Source organism: Ahaetulla prasina, chromosome 12, assembly GCF_028640845.1.
Source record: "Ahaetulla prasina isolate Xishuangbanna chromosome 12, ASM2864084v1, whole genome shotgun sequence".
NCBI lineage: Eukaryota > Metazoa > Chordata > Lepidosauria > Squamata > Colubridae > Ahaetulla > Ahaetulla prasina.
The window spans coordinates 28,962,189-28,988,856 of NC_080550.1; the positions used below are offsets into that span (position 1 = coordinate 28,962,189).

The 26,668-nt window shown below is 44.2% G+C and overlaps 1 protein-coding gene across 10 annotated transcripts in view; it reads right to left on the reverse strand.

The window, feature by feature from the left end:
* Window positions 1–2,138: 2,138 nt before the first annotated feature.
* The window catches only part of WDR59 (WD repeat domain 59), a 111,542-nt gene continuing 87,012 nt past the window's right edge, over window positions 2,139–26,668 (reverse strand). For 8 of the 10 annotated variants that reach the window (XM_058155426.1, XM_058155428.1, XM_058155421.1 and 5 more), the window contains 8 exons: window positions 26,048–26,181; window positions 22,270–22,351; window positions 20,736–20,848; window positions 18,527–18,665; window positions 18,351–18,423; window positions 15,618–15,741; window positions 4,119–4,261; window positions 2,139–3,341 (listed from right to left, as the gene is read on the reverse strand). In XM_058155426.1, coding sequence (XP_058011409.1) covers window positions 3,106–3,341; window positions 4,119–4,261; window positions 15,618–15,741; window positions 18,351–18,423; window positions 18,527–18,665; window positions 20,736–20,848; window positions 22,270–22,351; window positions 26,048–26,181 — 1,044 coding nt within the window. In that variant the 3' untranslated portion in view covers window positions 2,139–3,105. Of the gene's footprint in view, window positions 3,342–4,118; window positions 4,262–15,617; window positions 15,742–18,350; window positions 18,424–18,526; window positions 18,666–20,735; window positions 20,849–22,269; window positions 22,352–26,047; window positions 26,182–26,668 lie in introns of those variants that run through there. The other 2 variants (XR_009151947.1, XR_009151948.1) reach the window with 2 other exon arrangements.

Consider the following 26,668-nt stretch of genomic DNA (forward strand, 5'->3'; position numbering starts at 1 on the left):
ACTCACATCAGGGCTGCCCAGTTCCCCTCTTCCCCTCCCCAAGATGGGCCACCAAGCTGCCAAGGTTGGGGACCCCTGCAACCCCTTGAAATTCTCCTGGTTTCTTCTCCCACTTGCCGTTTTATTTTGAAAACCATGCAGTTTTTATTAAAGATTTTAAAAAGAAGATAAAATTAATACAAACTAAGATAAAGTGATAAAAAAGGGGGGGGGAAATCAAAGATAAAATTAAAGATGCAAGAAAGGGGGAAAGTGAAAGAAAAATGGAAAAGAAAGAAAAAAAGAGAAAAGTGGTTTTCAATCTTCTTTACAGGAATTTTAAGTACCATTATAAATTAATCTCGGCCCCTATGCTAATTCTCTTCTTTTTATAATCTATCTTACTCATCACAATGATGTTTGGTTTCTTCCTCACCCTGCCATTTTAGATTTTGAAATTATTATTTCCATTGCTTAAAAATGGAGCGATGTCATGCTTCAAAGCCAAGTCACTTGTTGCCACGGGCGCGTTCGGGTGCCCGTGGAGTTCCTTACAAAATCCAAGCGGAGATCTGGTTGCCCTGGAGGCTCTGTCAGGCTGCCCATCAGACAAGGGAGAGAAGAAAGAAAAAGCGGAGGAAACTGGATGCAAAGTGTAACATGGGAAGCAGGCCTGGCAGGCAGCATTTGTGCAATCGGAGCGCTTTTTGGCACTGGGTGTGCGTAATGGGAAGGTTGGCTTGGCAAGGGGAAAGCCTGCCTCCCTTTGGCTGGAATTCGGTGAAAAGGCCCCAGCATTGGACAAGGGCATCCCTGTTCTAAAGCGTCAAGAATGCCGCGTTAAATAATAAAGGAACAACAAAACAGAAGTCCCTTTTTGAACACGGGATTCTGGTGGTTTCCCCAGAGTACCAACGAGTAAAATATAGGAAGTCCTCCACTTACAACAGTTCATTTAGTGACCGTTCAAAGTTACAAAGGCACTGAAAAAAGTGACGTAGGACCGTTTTTCGCAGTTACGACCTTTGCAGCCATCCCCAGGAAACACCTGATCAAAATTCAGATGCTGGGCAACTGATTATGACCGTTGCTGAGTCCCGAGTTCAAGTGATCCCCATTTTGTGACCTTCTGACAAGCCAAGTCAATGGGGAGCCACATTCACTTAAACAACCAGGTGACGAACTTATCAACTGCAGTGTTTTGCTTGACATCTGCAGTGATTCCTTTAACTGCAGTGATTTACCTGACAACTGCAGTGATTCATTCAACATCTACCATGATTCACTTTAACTGCAGTGATTCATTCAACATCTAGTGATTCGCTTGACATCTGCAGTGATTCTCCTAACACCTGCAGTGATTTACCTGACAACTGCAGTGATTCGTTTAACATCTGCAGTGGTTTGCTTAATATCTTGTGATTCGCTTGACATCTGCAGTAATTTGTTCAACTGCAGCGATTCTCCTAACAACTGTAGTGGGTCAATTCGCAAAGCGTGCCTGGCCTGCTCTCGGGTTGCCACAGGCAAGGGAGGAGGCTCGTGATTTAATTAGGGCATCCATCGGAACCCTGACAGCGATTCATTTTACATCTGAAGTGTGCAGTGATTTGCTTAACATCTATGGCAAAAAAGGTTGTAAAATGGAGTGAAACTCACTTAACAGTCTTTCTTAGCAGTGGAAATTCTGGGCTCCATCGTGGTTGTAAGTTGAGGATTCCCTGTACGCCTTGGAAACAAGGATGCAGGAAGAGGCCTTCTGCTGGACATCCTACACAATTCAATGCAAGGCACGATTTCTTTGATGGGGCCCTGGAACTAGGGTTTACTTCAAATCAGCCTCACTCCTTACTGCAGGAAAACTGTGTGTGTCCATCTCTTGACACTGTGCAAAGTTTACTGTGAGTCTACAATTCCAGGCATAAGTCACTGCTGCCATCTATTGGTAAGAATAAGCCATCTCTCACTTCTTTTTGTATCTCTTACTACACAGAGAGAGCCCTGTGGAGCAGTTTGCTGAAAGGAGCAGTAATGGGCTTTAAAAGATCATACATAATAAATACATGCAACAAAAGGCAGCTAATTTTGGAGTCATGTAGAGGGAGGGAGGGAGGATGGGGTTTAAATCTTCCCCCAAATTTGCCAATAATTTCAAAGGCTGCAGAACACGAAAATTTTATAAAACTTTCTTAATTATTCAGTGAATATACAAAAATACACTTCTTCAGCTCTGACATGGTCTCTATGCTTCAGAGAGGGTCAGCAACCCAAAGTCCAGGCACCAAAGGATCTAGTCCAAAGCGGGAGGGCTCAGTCCAGATTCCTGTTGGTACCACAAAGAATTTATATGGTTTCTGCCCCCCCCCATCTCGTTTCCATCAGGTTCAAGTGCATTTCAGCACCAAAAACACAGACAGCTCAGTCCTGAAATTGTTAATCCAAAGCCAAATATTGGCCCTGTTGTTTCAGAATCCAAGCCCTTTTTTAAAAAAGAATTTGCTCCTACATTTGTCAAATGAGTCAATTCCAGGGAAGCAATTATAGCTCAGCATCTTTGAAAAAAGGGTAGTTTTCCAGTGGCAGGTGAGGAAAAAAATAAAAACCTGCCACAGGACAGCTAAGCCTCTCCGACGTCTCCAGGGTCCGTGCTGCAGTTGGACATTCCCTTCTTCCCAAAGGACATGCTAATTCATTCAAGCATCCTACACTGCAAAGATTGAAGACTTTTTCTGTGTCTTTGTAAAAAATATTTGTTCACTCTGATCTCCTTGTATAATATCAAGACCTTAGAGGTCCATCCAAAGAAGCAACTGATGCTGCAATGTCACTGGATAGAAGGCCTTCTAGAAGTACATGTTTTGGAGGGGGAAGACTCCATCCCTCTGTTGTGAACTTTTCATCATACCAAGTTGTTCTTCAGCTTTTGTTATTTCTTCTCTTCCACTCGGTTAGCACAGAACATTCTCAAAAAGTTACGCAACCACCAGCCACCGCACTTCACTTCTGTCAAGAGTGCCCTCAAGGAGACTGACCATCCGTGTCAGAAGTCACCTGGGACCTTTCTTGCGGTCAGCTGGAGATCATCTGGCCTGGGAATGATCCAAGTCAGCCGCTGAAGATGGCCTGTCAGAAAGTGCTCTCCAGCAAGCAGTGGCAGCCACAGCCCGTGGGACAGACTTCCTGGGTGCGAAACCATTCCATCATGTGGCTGGTGTGCCCTCCGTGGCCGCAGGTCAGACAGAAGTTGGAAGAGCCTCGCACGGCCACGTGGCAGATGGCACACTGGAAGGCAAAGCCTTTGCAGATGGCGCACTGAATGCCGCGCACTTCACTGCGGCAGTAGCTGCAGAAGATGCCAAACTCTGCCAAGGGAGCAAGAGAGAGAGGGCGGGTGATTGGAGGGGGTGTCACAATTTAGTCCTAGTAAAATAAGGGGTGGGTGGGTAAGGCCCAAACACTTGAAGGAGAAATGATACAAACGTGCTTTGAAAACAACCACTAACAATCCCTCCTTTACCTTTTGAAACAGTATTTATATGAGCCAATAATGTGTGGCAGAAGCCATGCAATCCTAAATTGCATTAACAGAGGGATACAATCCAGGGAGGTCCTAATACCACTCTATAAAGCCTTAGTAAGACCACACCTAGAGTACTGGAACCAGTTTTGGTCACCAGACTATAAAAAAGATGTTGAGACTCTAGAAAATGTGCAGAGAAGAGAAACCAGGATGATGAGGGGACTGGAGGCTAAAACATATGATGAACGGTTGCAGGATGTGGGCCTGGCTAGTCTATCTTTTTTTATACTGTGGTGACAAAAAATGGATGTAGTACTCTAGGTGTGGTTTTACCAAGTTCACACGAGAGATATAGTAAGTTTGCAGATTTGTGTTTTAGCCTGGCAAGATTCCTGTCAATAAAGCTACTACTCTGAAGTATCTCTTCCCCTAGATTCCTTGGGACTGACGCTCTCTCTTATTCGAATGACTCCCTCCATTAGCATCCCTGTTCAGCAGAGTCTAAAGGGGAAGAGATGGAAGAGAAGAGCTGGAACTGCCGGGGCCTTTTTTTCCCTTGAGGAAGGCCAGTCCTTCCAGGGGGCCAAGACCTCCTGGGGACCCAGAGACTTCAACTCACCAATTCCTTTATGAGGTTCGGGGGGGCAGGAAACAAACTTGAGGACTTCGGCACGTTTCTCTCGCAGACCCCAGCGATACAGGATTTCTCCGTAGCACTTTTTAAAGTCGTCAAACTGCTGCGTGTTGGCAGGATCCAGAAGCCTGGAGGATGAAATCCACAAAGGGGTCTTTAGGCTACCCCGCCTGGCTAGTTTTCTCTTTGACCGCTTCCTGTCCTTCGGCACAAGTGAAGGAGCTTTAGCAGTTTTCTTTTCTACGGACTTGCTTATATAGGTAGTCCACGACTTACAACAGTTCATTTACCGACTGTTCAAAGTTACAATGGCACTGAAAAAAATGACTTACGACCGTTTTTCACAGTTATAACTTTTGCGGCATTCCCCCCCCCCCCGCTCATGTGATCAAAATTCAGATGCTTGGCAACCGGTTCATACTTATGACCGTTGCTGTGTGCCAAAGTTAAGTGATCCGCTTTTGTGACCTTCTGACAAGCAAAGTCAATGGGGAAGCCTGATTCGCTTAACAACCAGGTTACTTAGCTTATCAATTGCAATGATTCATTTAACAACGGTGGCAAGAAAGATCGTAGAATGGGGCAAAACTCACTTAACAAATGTCTCACTTAACAACAGGAATTTTGGGCCCAATTGTGGTCGTAAGTTGAAGACCACCTGTATTTTTATTTAGGAGCTTTATGAGTTGGCCTTTGAGAAAATATTTAATTGTAAAACCTGTCAGTTGCTGCAATGAATGTTATGCAGTGAGTCCTCCACTTACGACCACAATTGGGAACAGAATTTCCGTTGTTAAGCAAGGCAGTTGTTACATAAATGGCACCTGATTTTATGACCTTTTCGCCATGGTTGTTAAGTGATTCACTGCAGTTAAGCGAATCCAGCTTTCCACATTGACTTTGCTTGTTGGAAGCCGGCTGGGAAGGCTGCAAACGATGCTCACCTGACCCTGGGACACTGCAACCGTTGTACGTGCATGCCAGTTGCCAAGGGTCTGAATTTTAATCACCTGACCGAGGGGAGGCTGCGATGGTCTTAAGAGCAAGGACCAGGAGGGGGCGTGGCCATGACCGTGGTGGGGTAAGGACCTTTTCTTCACTTCACAGGGCTTAATAATGAAGATTTATGAGGATTAATGCTGTTTGGAATGCACCGTTATGGATGAAAGTTAATAAATCATGAAGTGGAAGTGTTAATAGCCCAGCAGACTGAATTTAAAACTGGTAGGTCATTTGAAACTGCTTGAATTAAGGAGTTTTTACTGCGTGGAATGACCGAACTGGCAGACACGATGAGTTTGGAATAAACTGCTGTCTTTTGCTTTCCTTATTATAATTATCGTGTTCTGTGTTAAATGCTGAGGCTAAGGAATATCAAAGACTGAATTTGCTAATGAGAAGAATTTTAATTGAAGAGATCGATCTTTTGTGCTACTGACTGGCTGAAGAAGATTTTATTAGGTGGATAATTTTTTTTTATTATTATTTTTCTTTTGAGAGGAAATTAATAGCTTGTTTATATTATAGAAAACAAAAAAAGGACTTTGTTTTGAAGTTCAAGCTGGTTTTTTTTTTTCTTCTCTGCCGACGCGTAGAAAAATGGCGCTGATTAAGCTGTGAGGTAATTGTGTTTCTTTGTGGAGTGAATATGACTCATAAGTTACTGATAAGCTACTAACGAGTGCAAATAAGCCGCTTCGCTTCAATTAAAGATTGTCGCCCCTTGATCTTCATCAAGACCCTCTGTAAAATTGGTTTGACTGCTGTCCTTTGATCTTCACTAAGACTTTTGAAAAATTGGAATCCCAGTTTGAGAAATTTTTGTTTTTGTTTTTTCAAAATGACTCAACAACTTTCAGAAACGCAGCAAATTGCTGCAGCTTTAAATAAAATTGGGGGAAAAATAGCAGGACTATCAGAGCGTATAGATAATTTGACATTTAAACTGACATCTGAAGTGCAAAATTTAAAGCAAGAGATGAATGATAACTTTGCTAAACAAAAGAGGAAATGATAATGATTAAAGATGAAATGGAGCAGCTGCATGTGCATGAGGCAAAAGTAGATCGGCAAATTGGCAAAATATTTTATAAAATGAGCAGCAAGATAAGAGAATTTGTCTTTTGGAAGAAGAGATGAGGAAATATAATTTTGTTATCAGAGGAATCTCGGAAGAAAGGAGGATAAATTGAAACAGCGGGTTTTGAAATGGATTAATGATTTGGATACGCAACTTACGCTCACATTAGCAGACCTGGCAAGTGTTTTAGAATTGGATATAGAAGGCAAAATGGTTCTAACAGGAATGTGCTTGTCAGGTTCGCAAATCTTGGTGATAAGTTGGAAGTTATGGCCAAGTTAAGAGAGTTGGGAGATGCTTTGAAGTTTGAAGGAAGACTATTCAAGTCTTCCCGGATATATCAAGAGAAGAAAGGGCATGGAGATTTTTTAAAACCAATTACAAAAGTTTTGAGAGATAATGGAATTAAATACAATTGGAGGCCACCACAACAATTGAAATTTTTTATAAAGGAAGGATGCGTACAATCACCCCAGATATAGATGCATTATTATATTTACGGAGCTTGGACTGATTGAGATGGAGGATTTAATGGAGATAAAAGATCAAATGCTTCAGATGGGTGGAACATACGTGGAAACATCAATCTCAGAAGAAGAAAAAGGGCTATTGGAGGCAAGACTCTAAAGGGTTAAAGAGGAAAGAAATATCACCTGTGTTGGTTGAACAGAAGAAGAGTCGTGAGGATACAGTAGGAGAAGAAGCAGATAAGAGTCTTGGAAAATATGAAGCTGAATGCGGTCATCCCTATCTTTTTTTTGAGTGATGAATTTAAATAGACAGCCGAAGAAGTGCCCGGCATTGGCACGTCCCTCTCCCCATTCTCTTTATAGAGGCGAAACCGATGAGGATGTGGGGAAGAAGATTGTTTGTATTTTATTGTTTGTTTTGTTTTGTTTTTTTCTGTTTCTTATTGTTGTTTATATGGTAGTTTAATGTCGGGTGGTGGGGGCACAGAAAGGAAGATGCGGGATAGGATTAAAAATTTATATTTTAAATGGGAGTTATAAAATAATGTCATGGAATGTGAAGGGTACAGGAATCAGATTAAAAGAAGAAGATTGGAGCTTAAGATTAAAAGGATTTACCAGACATTTTATTTTTACAAGAAACCCATCAGAAATCTGAAGATTCAAATAGAATGTATATAAAAGGTATGCAAATATATGAAAAGCATTTGGAACTTCAAAAGCTAGAGGAGTTGCAACACTGATATCAGATAGGGTGTACTTTGAAAACATAAGGTAATTTTGGATGAAGATGGAAGATATGTAATAATTGTTGGAAATCTTAATGAGGAAAAAGTGACACTTGTTAATTTATATTTACGAATGAAAACAAAGAGAATTTCTTGAAAAATAACAAAATTTTGGAGAATGAAAGTGTAGGAAAGTAATTGTGGCTGGGGATTTTAATTTAATCAGAGATAAAATAGACAGTACTAATCCCACCCGCTGTGGAGGAGCAAATAAAATGGGGATTTTAAATATGTGGATGCTTCAAATGGCGTGGTTGATGTGTGAGAGAGGTTAAAGGAATTGAGAGAGTATACACTTTTTTCTCTAAGATATATAATACATATTCTAGAATTGATTATATTTTTCTTTCTAAAGATTTGTTGAATAATGTGGATAAGGTAGATGTGGGAATTTTTAAAGATTCTGATCATGCAGAAGTTATGGTGGACTTAGATTTTAATTTTGAGAAAAAGAAGCTATTGGAGATATGACGAGAAATTGTATAAAATGAAAAGGATAAAAATGGATACTTAAAAATTGGAGGAAAGTTGGAGATTAAATGATAACGGGAGGTTAAATTTGAAATTGTTTGGGATGCGATGAAAGCGGTGTTTAGAGGAGAGTATTAAATTATCAAGTAGGAAATATAAAAATTATAAAATTAAAATGGAAAGAGATAAAATCAGATTAAAGAATTGGAAAATCAATTTTGCTTACTAAAGAAAAAAATTCTTCAGGAGCTTAATATGTTAAGAAATAAAATGATAGAAGAAGATACAGAGTTAGTAAAAGAAATTTGAGATTTTTAAATAGGAATTTTTGAATTTAGTAATAGAAATTCTAAATTATTGGCAAAGATGGCGAAAGATAAAAGAGAGAAGAGAGAAATTGGAGTTTTGATAGATGATAGAGGTATAAGATGTTATAAAAAATTAGAGAAATGTGAAGTGGTTAGAAACTTTTTTCAGAATCTATATTCAAAGAAACCAATTAATCGGGGAAAATTGCAAAGCTATTTAGAAAAGTATGTGGTGAAAATTGATCAAACATATAAGGAATTGATGGAAGAAGATATAACACAAGATGAGATTAATGGAATAATACAAAAATTAAAATTAGGGAAAGCTCCAGGTGAGGATGGATTACCTGTTGAGTTTTATAAAGAATTTAAAGAATTAATAATACCAAGACTGCAAAAATTATTCAATGGAATATTACATGGTGGGGAAGTACCTTCGTCATGGAATAGAACGGTGATATCCCTAATTCCTAAACCAGATAAAGATTTAGAAAGGATTGAGTCCTATCGGCCCATTTCTTTAATTAATCAGGATGCAAAGATATTTACTGCTATTATAAGTAATAGATTAAATAGATTTATAGATAGATATATAAGTTATAATCAAGTAGGTTTTGTGAAGGGTAGATACATGAGTGATATTGTTAGAAGAGTATTAAATATTATAGATGTAGCTGAATATAATGGTGATAAAATTGGTATAGTATCATTGGATATTTTTAAAGCTTTTGATTCTGTACAATGGGAAACAATTAAAGTAATTGTGGAGGCTTTAGGCTTTGGTAATAAGTTTATACATGTTATTTCAAAATTGTACCAAAAGAGCAGTGCAAGAGTGAAGGTGAATGGAATATTAACTGAAGAGATAAAATTAGAAGCTGGTACGAGACAAGGATGTCCCTGTCCCCAACATTATTTTTATTGGCTATGGAAATATTGACAAAATGATAGAAAAGATGAAGAATTAGAAGGATATAAGGGTATAAGATAAATTTGTATGGATGATACTTTAATTATTTTGAAAATGTAGAGAAAGATCTGAAAAGATATATAAGCATTTGATAGAATTTGAAGAAATGACAGGATTGAAAGTAAATTGGTCAAAGTCAGAATTATTGATGGATAGTAATGGTAATGAGTCTGAGAATATGCAAGAGCAATTTGGGATAAGGATTAAAACACATTGAAATATTTGGGTATAGTGCTTTCACTTAAGGTTAAAGAATTGAAAAAACTTAATTATGATGTGGTGATTAACGAAATTGAGAAGAAGATAGATAAATATAAAATTTTAAAGTTGTCTTGGTTTGGTAGAATTGCAATGTGTAAGATGATGTTGCTGCCCAAGTTCAACTTTTATTCGAGATGCTACCACTAAATTTGACAGAGAAAGATATTGAAGGATATCAGAAAAACTGGATAAATTTTGCAATGGTGGCAAAAGACCTAGATTAGTGAAGAAAATGTGGTATCAAAATCAAAAGGAAGGTGGATTAGGAATCCCCAAATTATTTAATTATTACTGTGCGTATGGTATCCGGATAGTGGTAAAAATATTAAAGGTGAAGATAACTATTGGAGAGACTTAGAGTTAAGGGATATAGAGAAATTTGGATCAAGGTGGTTTTAGATAAAGCAAATTTAAAATGTGTAAGTAGAAGTTATTGGTTAAAGGATTAAGTAAAATGTGGAATAAATTTGTTAAAATTTTAATTCGGATATAATCTTTTGGGGAGACAATTGAATTTGGCCAATTAAAAATAATATAAAACGTAATGAAGTGATTAAAGAGGAAAATATAGAAATTATTAGAGATTGGATAAAAGTTATGGAAATGAAAGGAGGAATAAAGAAATTATTGAAAAATTAGGGTTAAGTTGGTTTGAAAAATACAGATAGAAAATGGACAAAAAACTAAGGAAAATTATTCGATAAATAGATGTGAAACTGAATTTGAATATTTAGTATCTCGGATTATGAAAGATGAAATTGGGCTAAAGGGACTCGTTAGTAGGGTTTATAAGATTATAAATTTGATGAAAAATTACAAAGAGTGATGAGGACAAATTGGGAAAAAGATCTTAATATTGAAATACCAGAGTCAGATTGGAATGTGAATTGAAGAGTAGAATTATGAGAACTTTATCTATAAGGATTAAAGAGCACAATTATAAAGTTGTTTGAAATGGTATTTGACTCCAGTAAGATTGTCACAAATGGATAAAAAATTAGTAAAAATGTTGGAGATGTGAGATGGAATTGGGGACTTATGAACATATGTGGTATAATTGTGATAAGGTTAAAAGTTTTGGCAACAATTGGAGAAAATGATATTTGAAATGATGGGGAAAGTAATAACATTGAGAGTGGAAACTATATTATTGTTGGTAATTAAGGAAATAGAATTAACAAAATATGAAAAGAATTGATTAGAATTATGATTATAATAGGTAGAATTATAATAGCTAGATATTGGAAACTAGATGTGATTTTTAGAATAGAAGAGTGGAATTCTGAAATGTGGAAATTAGCTTTAAATGATAAAATGACATGTGATATTAAAATTAGAAGTGGTGTGTATAAAGAAGATATTTTTTGGAAGACTTGGAAACCATTTGTGGACTTTGCGCTTGGAACATTGGACGCTTCAGTACCTGTACCTCGAGAACGTGGATTTTGGCAATCATGAGGATATATCCGAAGACCCAAATCTTCCTTTTATGTATAGCACAAGGGTGTAATAATGTATTTTCTTTTTGTTTGTTTGTTGCAAAAAAAGTAATAAAAAAAAAAAAAAAAGAGCAAGGACCAGTCGTAAGCTGTCACTTTCTTCAGTGCCGCTGTAAAGGAACAGTTGCTAAATGAATGGTTTAGCACTTCCTACAAGCATTCAAAGTTCTGGAAGTCAAATATGTACCTCTACACCTTATGCTTCCTTGTGCTTTGCTGCTCTGCAGTGACAGACTGCCATGAACTGTGGGGAGAGGGAATGAAGTTGGGGAAATGAAAGGAAGTGCTGTATCTTCTCAAGATGCTGCCTCAAGGTCACCCAGCTAGAAGGAGCGGGCTGATACCAAACTACGCTTGGACTGATTGTTAGGAAACTGAACCTGACTGGTTGCACAGGGGTGTGAAATGAGACAGTTAAGGGGGGAAAAGGTGAATTTAGGGATTTTGGCGCGTGATTTTCAGTTCTGGCTTTGCATTACTGCAATACGCTTGATCTCTAATAAAATTATATCTTTCTATGCCACATTTTCTAGCTTACCAAGAAGTAGGTTGTGGTTTACTTTGTGGTCACAGTTTTTCGCTGGCCTACTAATTTAGTCACTTTGCCAAAGAGTGAAATAAGATTGATTGGCATGATCTGTTTTTAACAAACCCATGCTGGCTACTAGTTATAACTTTGTTTCTAGATGTTCACAGATCTGTTTTTTAATTATTTTTTCCGGTATCTTCTATTCTTAACAAATGGAGCCAAGGATAGTTTTTATTTAGAAATTTAAGTTGTGGCAGGTCTGAGAGGAGGAAGCTCGGCCTCTTGAAATCTGGACTTTCATGCTGTTTATAAGAAACAGCTTTGAATTGAGAATCTTCTCATGTACCGTATATACTCGAGTATAAGCCGAGTTTTTCAGCACGTTTTTTGTGCTGAAAAGCGCCCCCTCGGCTTATACTCGAGTCTACGTCTTCGGGAACCCCGCACAGGAGGGGGTCCCGAACGGACTCCCATGGGAGGGACGGGGAGCGGGCCCGCCGAGGTCTCGCGGGATTTGTCGCCCCCAGGCCGGCCCCCATTCCCGTGTCTGGTGGGCGGACGGCGCAAACTTGGCGGGCTGTGCATTGGCGCGGGGAAGCCCTGGTGGTGCAGTGAGAGGGCTGGGCAGGGGAGCCGCCAGCCTTCTCGGCTGAGGAGGAGGTTTCCCGACCATGACTCGCCGCGAGCCACCCAAGGCCAGAAGAAAGGTCATTCCATCGAGATAATGGGCGGCTCCTTCCTCTCCATTACCCATGCTGTGCAGCCCGGCTGGGCTGCAACGCCTCCGCCGCTCCTTCCTCAGCCTCCGGCCTCGCGCTCTAGCAGCCGCCAAGCTCAGGCCGGACTCGGCAGCTCCCCATCAGCACTGCAGGCGCGATTCGGGCAGGAGGAGTCGGGCTCGCTCCGTGGCGGTGGTGGCGGCGGGCGCCACCGCCACGGAGCGAGCCCGACCTCCTGCCCGAATCGCGCCGTGCGAGTGCTGATGGGGAGCTGCGGTCCGGCCTGAGCTTGGCGGCTGCTAGAGCGCGAGGCCGGGAGGCTGAGGAAGGAGCGGCGGCGGTGTTGCAGCCCAGCCGGGCTCACAGCATGGGTAAGGGAGAGGAAGGAGCCTTGGCTCCATTACTCGATGGAATGACCTTTTCTTCTGGCCTTTGGGGTGGCTCAGGCGCGGCATGTCGGGAAACCTCCTCCCTCAGCCGAGAAGGACTGCACCGCCAGGGCTTCCCCGCGCCAATGCATAGCCTCCTCGCCTTCTCCTGGGAAGGGCTGGATGGCTAGCCGGGAAGGGTTGAATAAGCCAACCTCCTCCTCCTCCTCCTCTCCCCCGCAAGCGAAAGAGCGTTTTCCCGTTGGAAGAGAGAGAGAGAGAAAGGAGGGGCCGTTCCTCCCCTTCTTTCATTCTTTCTTCTCCCTCCGTGCTTCAGAAGCTGGGCGTGTGTGTGCACGCCTGTGTTCCCTAGTCCCCCTTCCGCGGCGCTGGAAGAGAGAGAGAGAGAGAAAGGAGGGGCCGTTCCTCCCCTTCTTTCATTCTTTCTTCTCCCTCCGTGCTTCAGAAGCTGGGCGTGTGTGTGCACGCCTGTGTGCCCTAGTCCCCCTTCCGCGGCGCTGGAAGAGAGAGAGAAAGGAGGCCGCCTCCTTCTTTCATTCTTTCTTCTCCTCCGTGCTTCAGAAGCTGGGCGTGTGTGTGCACGCCTGTGTTCCCTAGTCCCCCTTCCGCGGCGCTGGAAAGAGAGAGAGAGAGAAAGGAGGGGCCGTTCCTCCCCTTCTTTCATTCTTTCTTCTCCCTCCGTGCTTCAGAAGCTGGGCGTGTGTGTGCACGCCTGTGTTCCCTAGTCCCCCTTCCGCGGCGCTGGAAGAGAGAGAGAGAGAGAAAGGAGGGGCCGTTCCTCCCCTTCTTTCATTCTTTCTTCTCCCTCCGTGCTTCACCGTGCTGGGCGACCTGGAGCAGCTGCTCTTCAGCCAGATGCTCGGTGAGTCAGCCCGTCCCCTTCCTTCCCGTGGGGGTCTGCCTTGCTGGTGAAGGTTATTGGGGCTTTTGAGCAAGGGAGGAGGAACGCGAGCACCGCCTTTCGCGCTGGCATTCCGGGATTTCCCTTTGTTTAGAGCTGGGAATCCTCCTTCCCCCTTTTGCACTCCCTCCCTCCCTCCCTCTCTCTCTCTCTCTCTCTCTCACACACACACACACACACACAGACTTCTAAAGTCGATTGGCACAATGCTAAGCAAACACAGCAGTGGGTCAAGGGTGAAGGGCTAGGAACCTGGCAGGTGAAAGGTTGAGCGACATGAAAGGCAAAGACCACAATTGTTTTAAGAAAGAAGCTTTAGCAGGGAGGGGGGGATGGGAGGGTGTTTTAAGTTTTGGCAAACAGCCAGGCCAACTGTATTGGAGAAGGTCACACAACTGGCCTTAACATTTTAGCTGCTGTCTTTTTCCTCACACTTGGGTTTAATGATATTAGAGACCCTTATTGCCCTGCCAAAAAAAAAAAAAGAGCCACCCCAACGTCTATGAAAATTAACCTTCTCTGCCAAGAGACACTGTGCAGGGTATTTTCACTATTGGTGTGCATACAGGCTTAGATTTGTGCTGGGTTCTTAGTGCTTAGAGCACTGACCTTCAGAGGCACCCTGGTCCCTTGGAAGCTAAAGGAGGACTCATTTTCATGCTTGCAGTTGTATTGTCAATTTCTGTGAGACAATGTTGTTGAAGTAACTCACTCACTCATTCATTCATTCATTCATTCCTTGTGTGTCCAATCACACTTAGCCAATAAAAATTCTATTCTATTCTATTCTATTCATTCATTCATTCATTTTATTTTGTCAAATACATATTAAATAATTATATAAATATAAGCATGAATTGAATACATAAAAGGAATACAACTAAAGGGAACATTAGGACAGGGACGGTAGGCACGCTGGTGCTCTTATGCACGCCTTACAGACCTCTTAGGAATGGGGTGAGGTCAATACTAGATAGTCTTTGGTTAAGGCTTTGGGGATTTTGGGAAGAGACCACAGAGTCAGGTAGCACATTCCAGGCATTAACAACTCTGTTACTGAAGTCACATTTTCTGCAATCTAGATTGGAGAGGTTCACTTTTAAGTTTGAATCTATTGTGTTCTCGTGTATTGTTGTGGTTGAAGCTGAAGTAGTCATTGATAGGAAGTACATTGTAGCAGATAATTTTATGAGCTATGCTCAGGTCATACCAAAGGCGGCGTAGTTCTAAATTTTCTAAAGCTGGGAATCCTCCTTCCCCCTTTTGCACTTTTATTGTTTTTCGTTCAAATAAATATTCATGTTATTTTACTTGGCTCTATCTTTATTTTTTACATTGACCAGTAGCTGCCTCATTTCCCACCCTCGGCTTATACTCGAGTCAATAGTTTTTCCCAGTTTTTTGTGGTAAAATTAGGTGCCTCGGCTTATATTCGGATCGGCTTATACTCGAGTATATACGGTAATTAAAACAAAAACTGGACTGGGGTGAGATCTGAGTTACTGTCATTGCATCAACGAAGTGGGCAATTTTTATCTGATTGGTTTGCAAAAATGTAGATGCAGCACAAAGCTAAAGAATCTACCAGTTGCCAGCTACAAAGCCCAGTACTTCAATCCTCTTTGATGACTGAAAATCTTTTTGTGATGCCTCTACTACACAAGAGCACAAGAGCACACAAAGTAATGATATCTAAAAATGTGAATTACATGGAGAAGAGGATCAGGAAAACAAGACAAGCTCCTTCTAGAGTATCTATCTTCAAAGAAAGCAAAATTAAGCTCAAGCTCTAGTTCCTAAGCAGCTTAAAAGGTTCCCGTAAGTCATCCAAGCTCCTCATGAAACCCAACACTTATCTGAAGGCATGAGAGAGCCTAAAGCAGGGATGGATAACTATGGTAATTTATGGACCTGTGGACTTCAACTCCCAGAATTCCCGAGCCAGGCATGCACAGTTGCCCACCAGCCTAAAGAGTCCACAAATCGTATTTGAAACTGCAGCTCTTTACAACATCCCAGAGATGGGGGGGGGAGGGCTCTCCAACATGGTCCCTTGTCTCCACCCAGCCAGGAAGTGGTTGGTGACTGGCCCCGCCCACCTTTTGTTCCTGTCATGCTGGTCTCTCTCTCGGTCCCGGGGATCAGCATACACCAAGTTCCCAAGGCGAAAGTCATCAGGCGAAGATTCGGCCCAGCCTAAAGTGTGTTCCATGTCTTTGCTGGCTACAAAAGTCAAAAGCTGATTAGCTGATCCTAGTGAGAGGATCCCCCTCCCAGCCCAGCAGCAAACAGTCATGGGCCTGCCCTTTTAGCATTTAGTGACGAGGAAAGTCCAAATAAAGGGCTCAGCTTTAAAGCAGGACAAGTTTTCTATGACAATATAGAAAGATAGAATCCTAGGGCTGGGATGGACCTTGGAGGTCTTCTATTCCAATCCCCTGCTCAAGCAGGAGACCTTATACCATCCCAGATAAATGAACGTCCGATCTTTTCTTTAAAACATACAGCAATGGAGCACCCACAATTCTGGGAGGCAAGCCATTCCACTGATTAATGGCTCTTCCTGTTAGGAAATTTCTCCTTAGTTCCAAGTTGGATCTCTCTTTAACAAGTTCCAAATTTAATTCAGAATAGAGCTGGAAGGGATCTTGGAGGTCTAGTAGTCCAACCCTTTGCTCAAGCAAGAGATGCTATACCATTTCAGACAAGTGGCCGCCCAGTCTCTTCTTGAAAAACCCCATTGTTGGATCACCCACAACTTCTGAAGGCCAGCTGTTCCACTGGTTCAATGTTCTCACTCTTAGGAAATTTCTCCTTAATTCCAGGTTGCTTCTCTCCTTGATTAATTTCCAGTGATTGTTTTTTGACTTGTCCTCTGGTGCTTTGGAAAATAGGTTGACCCCCCCTCTTCTTTGTGGTAGCCCCTTAAATACTGGAACACTGCTATCATGTCACCCTTAGTTCTTCTTTTCTCTAGACTAGCCATACCCAGTTATATCCAGCAAATGTTCTTCATATGTTTTAGTCTCCAGGCCTTTAATCATTTTAGTGGCTCTACTCTGCACTTTTTCCAAAGTCTCGATGTCTTTTTTGTAAAGTGGTGACCAAAACTGCATGGAGCTGTTTCTAAGAAAATGTTTCTAAACAATTCTAGAGTGCATTTTAGGCAATCAACAGGTGATTCCTACCCTTCCTAACTCAGCAGGTTGCTTTTTAAAAAATATTTCTTGATGGCAGCAAACATTTCTTCCAAAGAACCTTTCTTGCTTAAGGGGATGGTACTTTTCCACCCCGGACCACCCCAACGAAGTGGTCGAAGTGCTGTCCCGGTGCCTGGAAGCCGTACGGGTCTGGATGGGGAGAAACAGACTCAAGCTCAATCCCTCCAAGACGGAGTGGCTGTGGATGCCGGCACCCCGGTACAGTCAGCTGCAACCGTGGCTGACTGTTGGGGGCGAGTTATTGGCCCCAATGGAGGGGGTACTCAACTTGGGTGTCCTCCTGGATGGTTGGCTGTCCTTTGATGAACATCTGGCGGCCGTCACCAGGAGGGCCTTTTACCAAGTTCGCTTGGTTCGCCAGTTGCGTCCCTTCCTTGACCGGGATGCCTTATGCACAGTCACTCACGCTCTGGTTACGTCTCGGCTGGATTATTGCAATGCTCTCTACATGGGGCTGCCCTTGAGGTGCACCCGGAGGCTGCAGTTAGTCCAGAATGCAGCTGCGCGAGTGGTAATGGGAGCCGCTCGTGGCTCCCATGTAACACCACTGCTCCGTAGTCTGCACTGGCTTCCTGTAGTCTTTCGGGTGCGCTTCAAGATCCTGGTTACCACCTTTAAAGCGCTCCATGGCTTAGGACCCGGGTACTTACGAGACCGCCTGCTGTTACCTTATGCCTCCCATCGACCCGTACGCTCCCACAGAGAGGGCCTTCTCAGGGTGCCGTCCGCCAAACAATGTCGGCTGGCGGCCCCCAGGAGTAGGGCCTTCTCTGTGGGAGCACCGACGCTCTGGAACGAACTCCCCCCTGGCTTACGTCAAGTGCCTGATCTTCGGACCTTTCGTCGTGAGCTAAAAACATATTTATTCATTCAAGCAGGACTGGCATAAATAGTGGATTTTAAATTGGGGTTTTAGTAATATTTTAAATTTTTAAATCTTTTAATTACCAGCCATTTAGTAATAGTTTATTTTAATTTCTTTTAATTGTATATACTCTGTATTTTATTTCGGCTGTACACCGCCCTGAGTCCTTCGGGAGAAGGGCGGTATAAAAATTTAATAAAATAAAATAAAATAAATAAATAAAATGGTGCCTACTAAGTGGCATGAGTGCCTTGCCTGAAAACATATTTGCACTTTGGCAACTGTGGGCAGATATCCCTAATCAATTAATTGCTAATGGGACTAATAGTCTGTAGAGGTTCTCAGTCATCCAGGCCATGGTTGCCCCAAAGGTGCTTTTTCAGGAGCCAACTGGACTTTCTTTTTTTCCAGTTGCCTCCTGAAAAAGCACCTTTGGGATAAAATGGGACTAATGAATCCACAGCTAAATTGAACTGGGATGCCTTTAACAGAATGCCATCTCTCCTTTTTCAACATAAGACAACAGAGATACTCAAAACAGCTTACACCACCCGCCATGGTGAAAGCCTACACAGAGGCTTGGGAACCTGATTCCAAAAATCAGAAAGGCGAAGTCCTCCAGGACAGGGGTCTCCAACCTTGGCCACTTTAAGACTTGTGGACTTCAACTCCCAGAATTCCTCAGCCAGCTTTACCAAAGTTACCAAGGTTGGAGACCCCTGCCCAGGTGGCCGAGTTGTGCCTACCTGGGTTCCAGCTGCTGGTGCTGAGTCCAGGGTCTGACATGCTGGAACAAGAGCCAGAGGAGGTAAAGCTGGGCTGTGGAGGGCAAAAGAAGAGGAAATCACATCAGGATGTCTCCCCCCAAAAGGCAAACCCTGGGCTGGGAGGGAAAAGAGCAAGAACACAAATCAGCTCGTACGTATCGACTGTGGCTGGAGGGGTGCTGAGGAGGCAGGCCTGAAGGGTTTGGGATTCCCTGAGGTCTGGATTGGGTCTCAAAGATGCTGCACAGCATAGCCAAGGTCTGCACATCGTGGAGCTGGCAATAGTGTGCCAACCTGCAGAGGGAAAGAAGAAGAAGAAAACAAAACAGCCCTCAGCTAAGTTACAGTTTAAAATTTGGAAGAGAGAGGCTGGCTTTCCTGATTGGCTGACAAAAGTAAACACAACTGCTAAATGTAACAGTGGAGAGTATTGCCTGAACTCACACAGAAGCTTCCTGCCTGTAATTTACTATATTTCAGCTCATATTTAGGGCAAGAAGGAAGATGGATCTCACTTGATTGCTCCGCAGAAGAGGAAGGCTTGATATGTAAACCTTTACCTATCTACCTACCGTATCATCCATCCGTCTGTCTGTCTGTCTGTCTGTCTAACTCAAACTCTTTCTCCATCATCTATCTGTCTGTCTACTGTCTCTTTTTCCTTTCTTTTCTTTCTTTCTCCCTTTCTTTCTATATAGCTATTGTCTGTCTGTCTGTCTGTCTGTCTGTCTGTCTCTCTCTCTCTATCTGTCCCTCCATCCAGCCATCTATCTTATTTATTTGCCCATTCTTGCTGTGGGGCTACTCTGGGCAACTTCGGTATGTTTAGGTAGTAATCGTTTCTACTACCACATTTCTCAGTGAATCTAAACCTGGTCTCTTGGTTTAAGGGTACAATATTGTGGGGAAGAAAGGAAACAGTCCTGTTATTACAATTATTACTATAATAATCAGAATTCTTGTCCATTATTATCCCTCACTGCACTTGGAAATTTTTCACTCGTTTTTAAAAGCTTGTAACCCAGAGTTCCAAAAAGCTATATTTCTATGCCTAATAGCAGTTTTTTCTACAGTTTTGTCCACAAAATGGACCAAAGTTAAGTATTTTCTAAGTACAGCATGGTATGCCTCAAGTGCAGTAGGTCAGATTAAAGAGTCTGGGAGGACACAGGTCAAAACATGAAGAAAAATGCCCAGCAGATCCAGCAGATCCTTGAGATGAAATTGTGTGTTATTGAGGGGTGAAGTGGGGGGGCTGGAATACATAGTTTTAGGGGTTCTGTGAGAGACTAAACCAAAGTTCGCTTCAGTGCAGCCAATCTTCTATCATGAGGTCTGCCTCTTAATCTAGCACATACATATACAGGTAGTCCTTGATTTACGATGACAATTGAGCCCAACATTTCTGTTGTTAAACGAGACATTTGTTAAGCGAATTTTAACCCATTTTACAACCTTTCTTGCCACCATTGTTTAAGTGAATGACTGCAGTTGCTAAGTTATAACAAGGTTGTTAAATGAATCCAGCTTTCCCCATTGGCTTTGCTCGTCAGAAGGTCGCAAAAGGGGATCATGTGACCCCAGGACACTGCAACCGTCATAAATTTGAGTCAGTTGCCAAGCATCTGAATTTTGATCACGTGGCCACGGGGACGTGGCAATAATTTTAAGTGTGGAAAACCGGTCATAAGTCAATTTTTTCAGTGTCATTGTAGCTCCGGTCACTAAATGAATAGTTGCAAGTCAAGGACTATCTGTGTTAATTCACAGCCAGAAAAAGTTTGAAAACATTCCCCCCTCCCTGCCCGCTGTAAAGAATCCCAACTACGTTTTGTATTAATAAAAGGCCACAGCTTGGCATTTCCAAATAGGTTAATACGGTTACATTTACACAACCTCGGAAAGCCAGAGCAAAACAGATTGATTGATTGATTGATTGATTGATTGATTGATTGATTGATTGATTTACATTTATATCCCACCCTTCTCCGAAGACTCAGGGCGGCTTACATTGTGTAAGGCAATAGTCTCATCCTATTTGTATATTTATATACAAAGTCAACTTATTGCCCCCCCAACAATCTGGCTCCTCATTTTACCTACCTTATAAAGGATGGAAGGCTGAGTCAACCTTGGGCCTGGTGGGACTGGAACCTGCAGTAATTGCAGGCAGCTGTGTTTAATAACAGGCTATCTTACAGCCTGAGCCACACCGTGACCCCTTTTTGCTTTTTCAGTGCGAGTGCCAACCCAAACTTCCTAGGTAGAGACCCAAGAAACCAACCCCCTGCAGATCTCCACAACAAGCAAGCAGAGCAGCCGCTGGGCCGCCCTCCAATGTTTCCCTTCTCACTGCCTCCTTACAGAGACTCCAGGAGCTGGCGGCCGAAAGGGTGCTGGGCCCAGGGGGTCTCCAAGTCTGGGTCGGCATTGGGATCCAGGCAGAGATCGGTTGCCACCGTGGCCAGGGACCAAACCTGGAAGAGAAGGCCACATCAGAGGCATGCTGTTATAGGTGAAAACCTCAGGTGGCTTACAGCAGATACAATTCGCCAGTCAATAGCACTAGCACATAGACTTATATACCACTTCACAGTGCTTTCTAGCCCTCTCTAAGTGGTTTACAGAGTCTGCCTATTTGCCCCCAACAATCTGGGTCCTCATTTTACCCACCTCAGAACGATGGAAGGCTGAGTCAACCTGGAGATTTGAACTGCCAAATTATAGGCAGCCGGCAGTCAGCAGAAGTAGCCTGCAATACTGCATTCTAAGCACTGTGCCAACGGGGCTCATTCAATCAAATCACAATCCATCTAATTAATTAAAATTTTCCCCAAAATAAAACCACCCTAAAAATGACTACGCTGACCTGCAAACTCAGCAGAAGAGCACCGTCTTGATTGCTTTGCAGAAACTAAACCATGGGACAAACAGGGTATCTCGATCTCTCTCGTTTTCAGAGGGAGCTCTCTATTTGGAGATGATTCTGCATGATCCAAAGGACTCCCTCTCAAATGGTACTTAGGAGGCCACTGGAGACCAGGCTGCTCTCCCAGGCCCCCAGATAGGGTGATGGTTGAGCCTTTGTTGTTTGGGGGTTGGGTTATACACGGCAGTCCTGGACTTACAACCATTTAGCAATTGTTCCAAGTTGCAATCAGTCCGCCTGCTTGCAACCATCGCAGCGTTGCCAGTCACACGACCAAAACTTGGGGGATTGGCAATCGGCAAGTGTTTACAATTGTAAGGTCATCACTTGCGACCAACCCAGCTGGCTTCCAATATGCAGTCAATGGGGGAAGCTGGATTCACTTAATGACTGCATGATTCACTGAATGATTGCAGTGTTTCACTTAAGAACCATGGTGGAAAAAAAAGAAGTAAATGTTCTATCCATCTCTATTCTCAAATCCCTGAATCGGACAAGGCCCTTGCAAAAGGAAGCTGGGGCAGGGAGGCAGGAGACACCGAGAATAGCAAAAAATCCAATAGGTAAGGGCTCTCTGTGCGAGGCAGGAAGGAGATGTGGACTTTTTTAAAAAATAAGGGTCTCCAGTGACATCTCCCCCTCTCAGCTCAAAAGGGTCTCCAGTCCGTCCTGTAGAACAGTGGTCCCCAACCTTTCTGGCTTTGTGGAGTAGCGGGAGGGGGGAGGGGAAACACTTCCATGTGAGTGGCAGATGTGTACACTTGCATCTCTATTTTTGTGAGCAGTGGGGCCTCACGGGCGTACGTGAAGCTCCATTTGTGGAGTGTGTGAGTCCCCACCACTTGCGAAAATGGGGCTGTGCGCGTTCGCCTGCCTCTTGTGTGGCCTGGTTCCAAATGGACCACAGCCCAGTACTGGGCTGCGACCCAGGGATTGGGGACTCCTGCTGTGATGGAGAAGGAGCAGCACCTGCAAGAGATCTCGGCGTCCCACTGTCACGGCTGAGGCTGCATTCTTCTGGCAGGTCTCCTGAATATCTACCACGTTTAGTCTGAAAGAGAAGAGGGGTGGCTGAGGGATGCACCGCTTGCTGCATCCCTCATCCGTTGATGCAGAACCCCCAGCTGCCAGGTGCAGAACTTTAATTTCCCAGCACCTAGTCTATTGAAAAACAAAAACAAAACCAATAAACCAATGCTTACATCAGGGGTTCTGAGACAATATTCCAGGGGGTGCAAAAACTTGGGTTTAGAAGTTTCCAAATTATAGTGTGTATGTCAGGGGTGGGTTCCAAATCCTGTTGCCACTGGTTCGCTCATGCAAACGTGCGGCACTTCTGTGCATGTGCAGAAGCGTCCAGGCGGATGGGCAGAGCCTCCCGCTGCCGGTTCATCCGATCCAGTGCGAACTGGTAGAAACCCACCATTGGTATATGTATAATTATATGCAGATAATTATTTATTTTTTAAGGGGTGTGAGAATATATCAGAAGCGTTCTAGGGAGTTTGGGTTTAGAAAAAGTTGGGAAGCTCTGGCTTACATTAGGCAAGGTGCTGAAAACTCTGCAAACAACCAGATCCACATGTGTAGTGTTCAAGTTAACTACTTTGTTATATAGTCTGCCTATTATATGGAATCTCCCCAGTTTGGCAGCCTTCTGTTGGGAACAACTGGATTTTTTTATTTTTATTTATTATTTATTATTTATTTATTTATTAAATTTTTATACCGCCCTTCTCCCGAAGGACTCAGCCAGAGTAAAATACAAAATATATACAATTAAAACGGATTTAAAATATAAAATTACTAAATGGCTCAGAATTAAAATGAATTTAAAATTTAAAATACTACTAAAACCCAATTTAAAATCAATCCATTTATGCCAGTCCCGCTTGGATGAATAAATATGTTTTTAGCTCACGACGGAAGGTCCGAAGATCAGGCACTTGACGTAGACCAGGGGGGAGTTCATTCCAGAGCGTCGATGCTCCCACAGAGAAGGCCCTACTCCTGGGGGCCGCCAGCCGACATTGTTTGGCGGACGGCACCCTGAGGAGACCCTCTCTATGAGAGCGTACGGGTCGGTGGGAGGCATAGGGTAGCAGCAGGCGGTCTCGTAAGTACCCGGGTCCTAAGCCATGGAGCGCTTTAAAGGTGGTAACCAGAATCTTGAAGCGCACCCGAAAGACCACAGGAAGCCAGTGCAGACTGCGGAGCAGTGGTGTTACGTGGGAGCCACGAGCGGCTCCCATTACTACTCGCGCAGCCGCATTCTGGACTAACTGCAGCCTCCGGGTGCACCTCAAGGGCAGCCCCATGTAGAGAGCATTGCAGTAATCCAGCCGAGACGTAACCAGAGCGTGAGTGACTGTGCATAAGGCATCCCGGTCAAGGAAGGGACGCAACTGGCGGACCAAGCGGACTTGGTAAAAGGCCCTCCTGGAGACGGCCGCCAGATGTTCATCAAAGGACAGCCGTCCATCCAGGAGGACACCCAAGTTGCGAACCACCTCCTTTGGGGCCACTAACTCGCCCCCAACAGTCAGATGCGGGTGCAGCTGACTGTACCGGGGTGCCGGCATTCACAGCCACTCCGTCTTGGCGGGATTGAGCTTGAGTCTGTTTCTCCCCATCCAGACCCGTACAGCTTCCAGGCACCGGGACAGCACTTCGACCGCTTTGTTGGGGTGGTCCGGGGTGGAAAAGTACAGCTGGGTATCATCCGCGTACAGATGATAACTCACCCCAAAACCACTGATGACCTCACCCAGCGGCTTCATATAGATGTTGAACAGGGTAGGCGAGAGAATCGACCCCTGAGGTACCCCACAAGTGAGGCACCTCGAGGACGACCTCTGCCCCCCTGTCAACACCGTCTGCGACCGGTCGGAGAGATAGGAGGAGAACCACCGATAAACGGTGCCTCCCACTCCCAATCCCTCCAACCGGCGCAGCAGGATACCATGGTCGATGGTATCAAAAGCCGCTGAGAGATCTAATAGGACCAGGGCAGAGGAACAACCCCTGTCCCTAGCCCTCCAGAGGTCATCCACCAACGTGACCAAAGCCGTCTCCGTGCTGTAACCGGGTCGGAAGCCGGACTGGAACGGGTCTAGATAGACAGCTTCCTCCAGGTGCCGGGGAAGCTGCCATGCAACCACACTCTCTACAACCTTCGCTAAAAAGCGAAGGTTGGAGACTGGACGGTAATTTCCCAAAATAGCTGGGTCCAGGGAAGGCTTCTTCAGGAGAGGTCTCACCACCGCCTCTTTCAAGGCGGCGGGGAAAACCCCTTCAACCAAAGAAGCATTTATAATCCCCTGGAGCCAGCCTCGCGTCACTTCCTGAGCAGCCAGTACTAACCAGGAAGGACACGGGTCCAGTAAACATGTAGTTGCATGCAACCTCCCCAGCAGCCTGTCCACGTCCTCGAGAGCCACAGAATCAAACTCATCCCAAATAACCTCCACAAGACGTGTCTCTGCCATCTCGGCTGAATCATCGCAATCATGGTCCAAGCCATCCCGAAGCTGAACGATTTTATCGTATAGATAACCGTTAAACTCCTCAGCTCGTCCCTGTAGGGGGTCATCCCGACCCTCCTGTTGAAGGAGGGAACGGGTCACCCGAAACAGGGCGGCCGGGCGGTTATCTGCCGATGCAATGAGGGTGGAAACGTAGGAACGCTTCGCCTCCCTCATTGCCACTAGGTAGGTCTTAGTAAAAGACCTCACTAGTGTCCGATCAGCCTCGGAACGGCTGGACCTCCAAATACTCTCTAGGTGTCTTCGCCGGCGTTTCATCTCTCTCAGCTCCTCGGAGAACCAGGGAGCCAATTGGATATGGTTCCAAGGAACGGGGGGTGGGGTGGGGAGGGTCCGTTCTGGATCTCTTGCAACTGGGCCTGGTCTCAAGGCTAAATTCTCAGCTTGAGACCTCTTCCTTCCCTGGCTGGGTGTTTCCCTACAGGTGTTGTACATTCCACATGGCATCACCGAACGTATTACTTGGGTTTACATAGCAGGATGGCCCATAAATATTTTAGGGTTTTGGCTTAACAAGCTGTGTGAAACCAGACAATGCGGTTTATGAATAGCCTTTGAGGACACATTCTGAGTGAGTCCAGCCAATTCTGTTTTATGCAAGCTGTGTTATGGCTTGCATCATGTGCACACAGTAATGTCCGGGACTGCCAGGCAAGCTGCTTCTTGAAAAATTATAATAAAATGAAAAGGGGAGAGGGTTTCTATAAGGATGGGCAATATGTGCCAATCCAAGAAGGGAACATTCTGTTGCGTTCTATTCTTCCCTGGGCATTCACTTTCTAGGGGCTATGGGGTGCTTTAAGAAGTCAATCTTCCAAGCAGAAGCCAAATGCTTGGTCCTCAGGTAAACTCCTGGCACCCCTAAATTTCAACTACAATCCTCCTGTGATTCCCCTCTTCTTCCCACTAGGCTGAGGTGACAGGGCCTGCCTCTTTCCAAAGGTAGCTATAGTCACAGCAATAGCCCTTAGACTTCCATACTGCTTCGCAGTGCTTTCCAGCTCTCTCTAAGCGGTTTACAGAGTCAGCCTCTTGCCCCCAACAATCTGGCTCCTCATTTTACCCAACTCAGAAGGATGGGAGGCTGAGTCAACCTTGAGCCTGGTGAGAATCGAACTCCTTGCAGCGAGCAGTCAGGCTGCAATACTGTATTCGAACCACTGCGTCACCTTGGGATGAGGCAAAACTGTACAGGTACTCACATATACAGCTCCCCTAATGATTTATGGACGGGGAGCAGGCAGGAAATGTCCTGAATGATGACTTTGCCAGCTGCTTTGATGGGCCGGCTGCTGGCCTCGGTCCCTTCGCGTTTGCTCTTCCATCTCCTGGACTTCTGCAGGAAGAAAGATGTCTGTCACGGATGGGGTGGATGGAGAGCAGCCCAAATGCAACATCGTCAAGGATGGGAGAGCTTTGGGAACCAAAGGATCTCTCCAGACTCTGCCCTATTTAACCACAAAAGAGCAGCTACTATACTGAGGCTTCGGAAAAAGCAGTCACAAGAACAGCAACAGAGGGAAGGGCTGTGGTATTTTGGGGAGAGAGGGAGGCCTACAGAAGGGAGCTAAAGCAGGAACACAAGACCCTTAAACTGAGTCACACCACAGTCCAGTTAGCAGCAGGTTGCCTAAGATGGGTTTTTCCACACACACTCCTAAACACACACACACACACAAACTCAGGACTGACGTTCTGCAGGGAAAGCAAGTGCTGCACCATCAAGCTACAACAAGAGCATCTCTGGAGAGACTGTAGGAAAGGATAACCCTCCAGTGGCCAAAGGTGGGTTTCTCCAGGGAAGACACCATGCAATCTTTCCT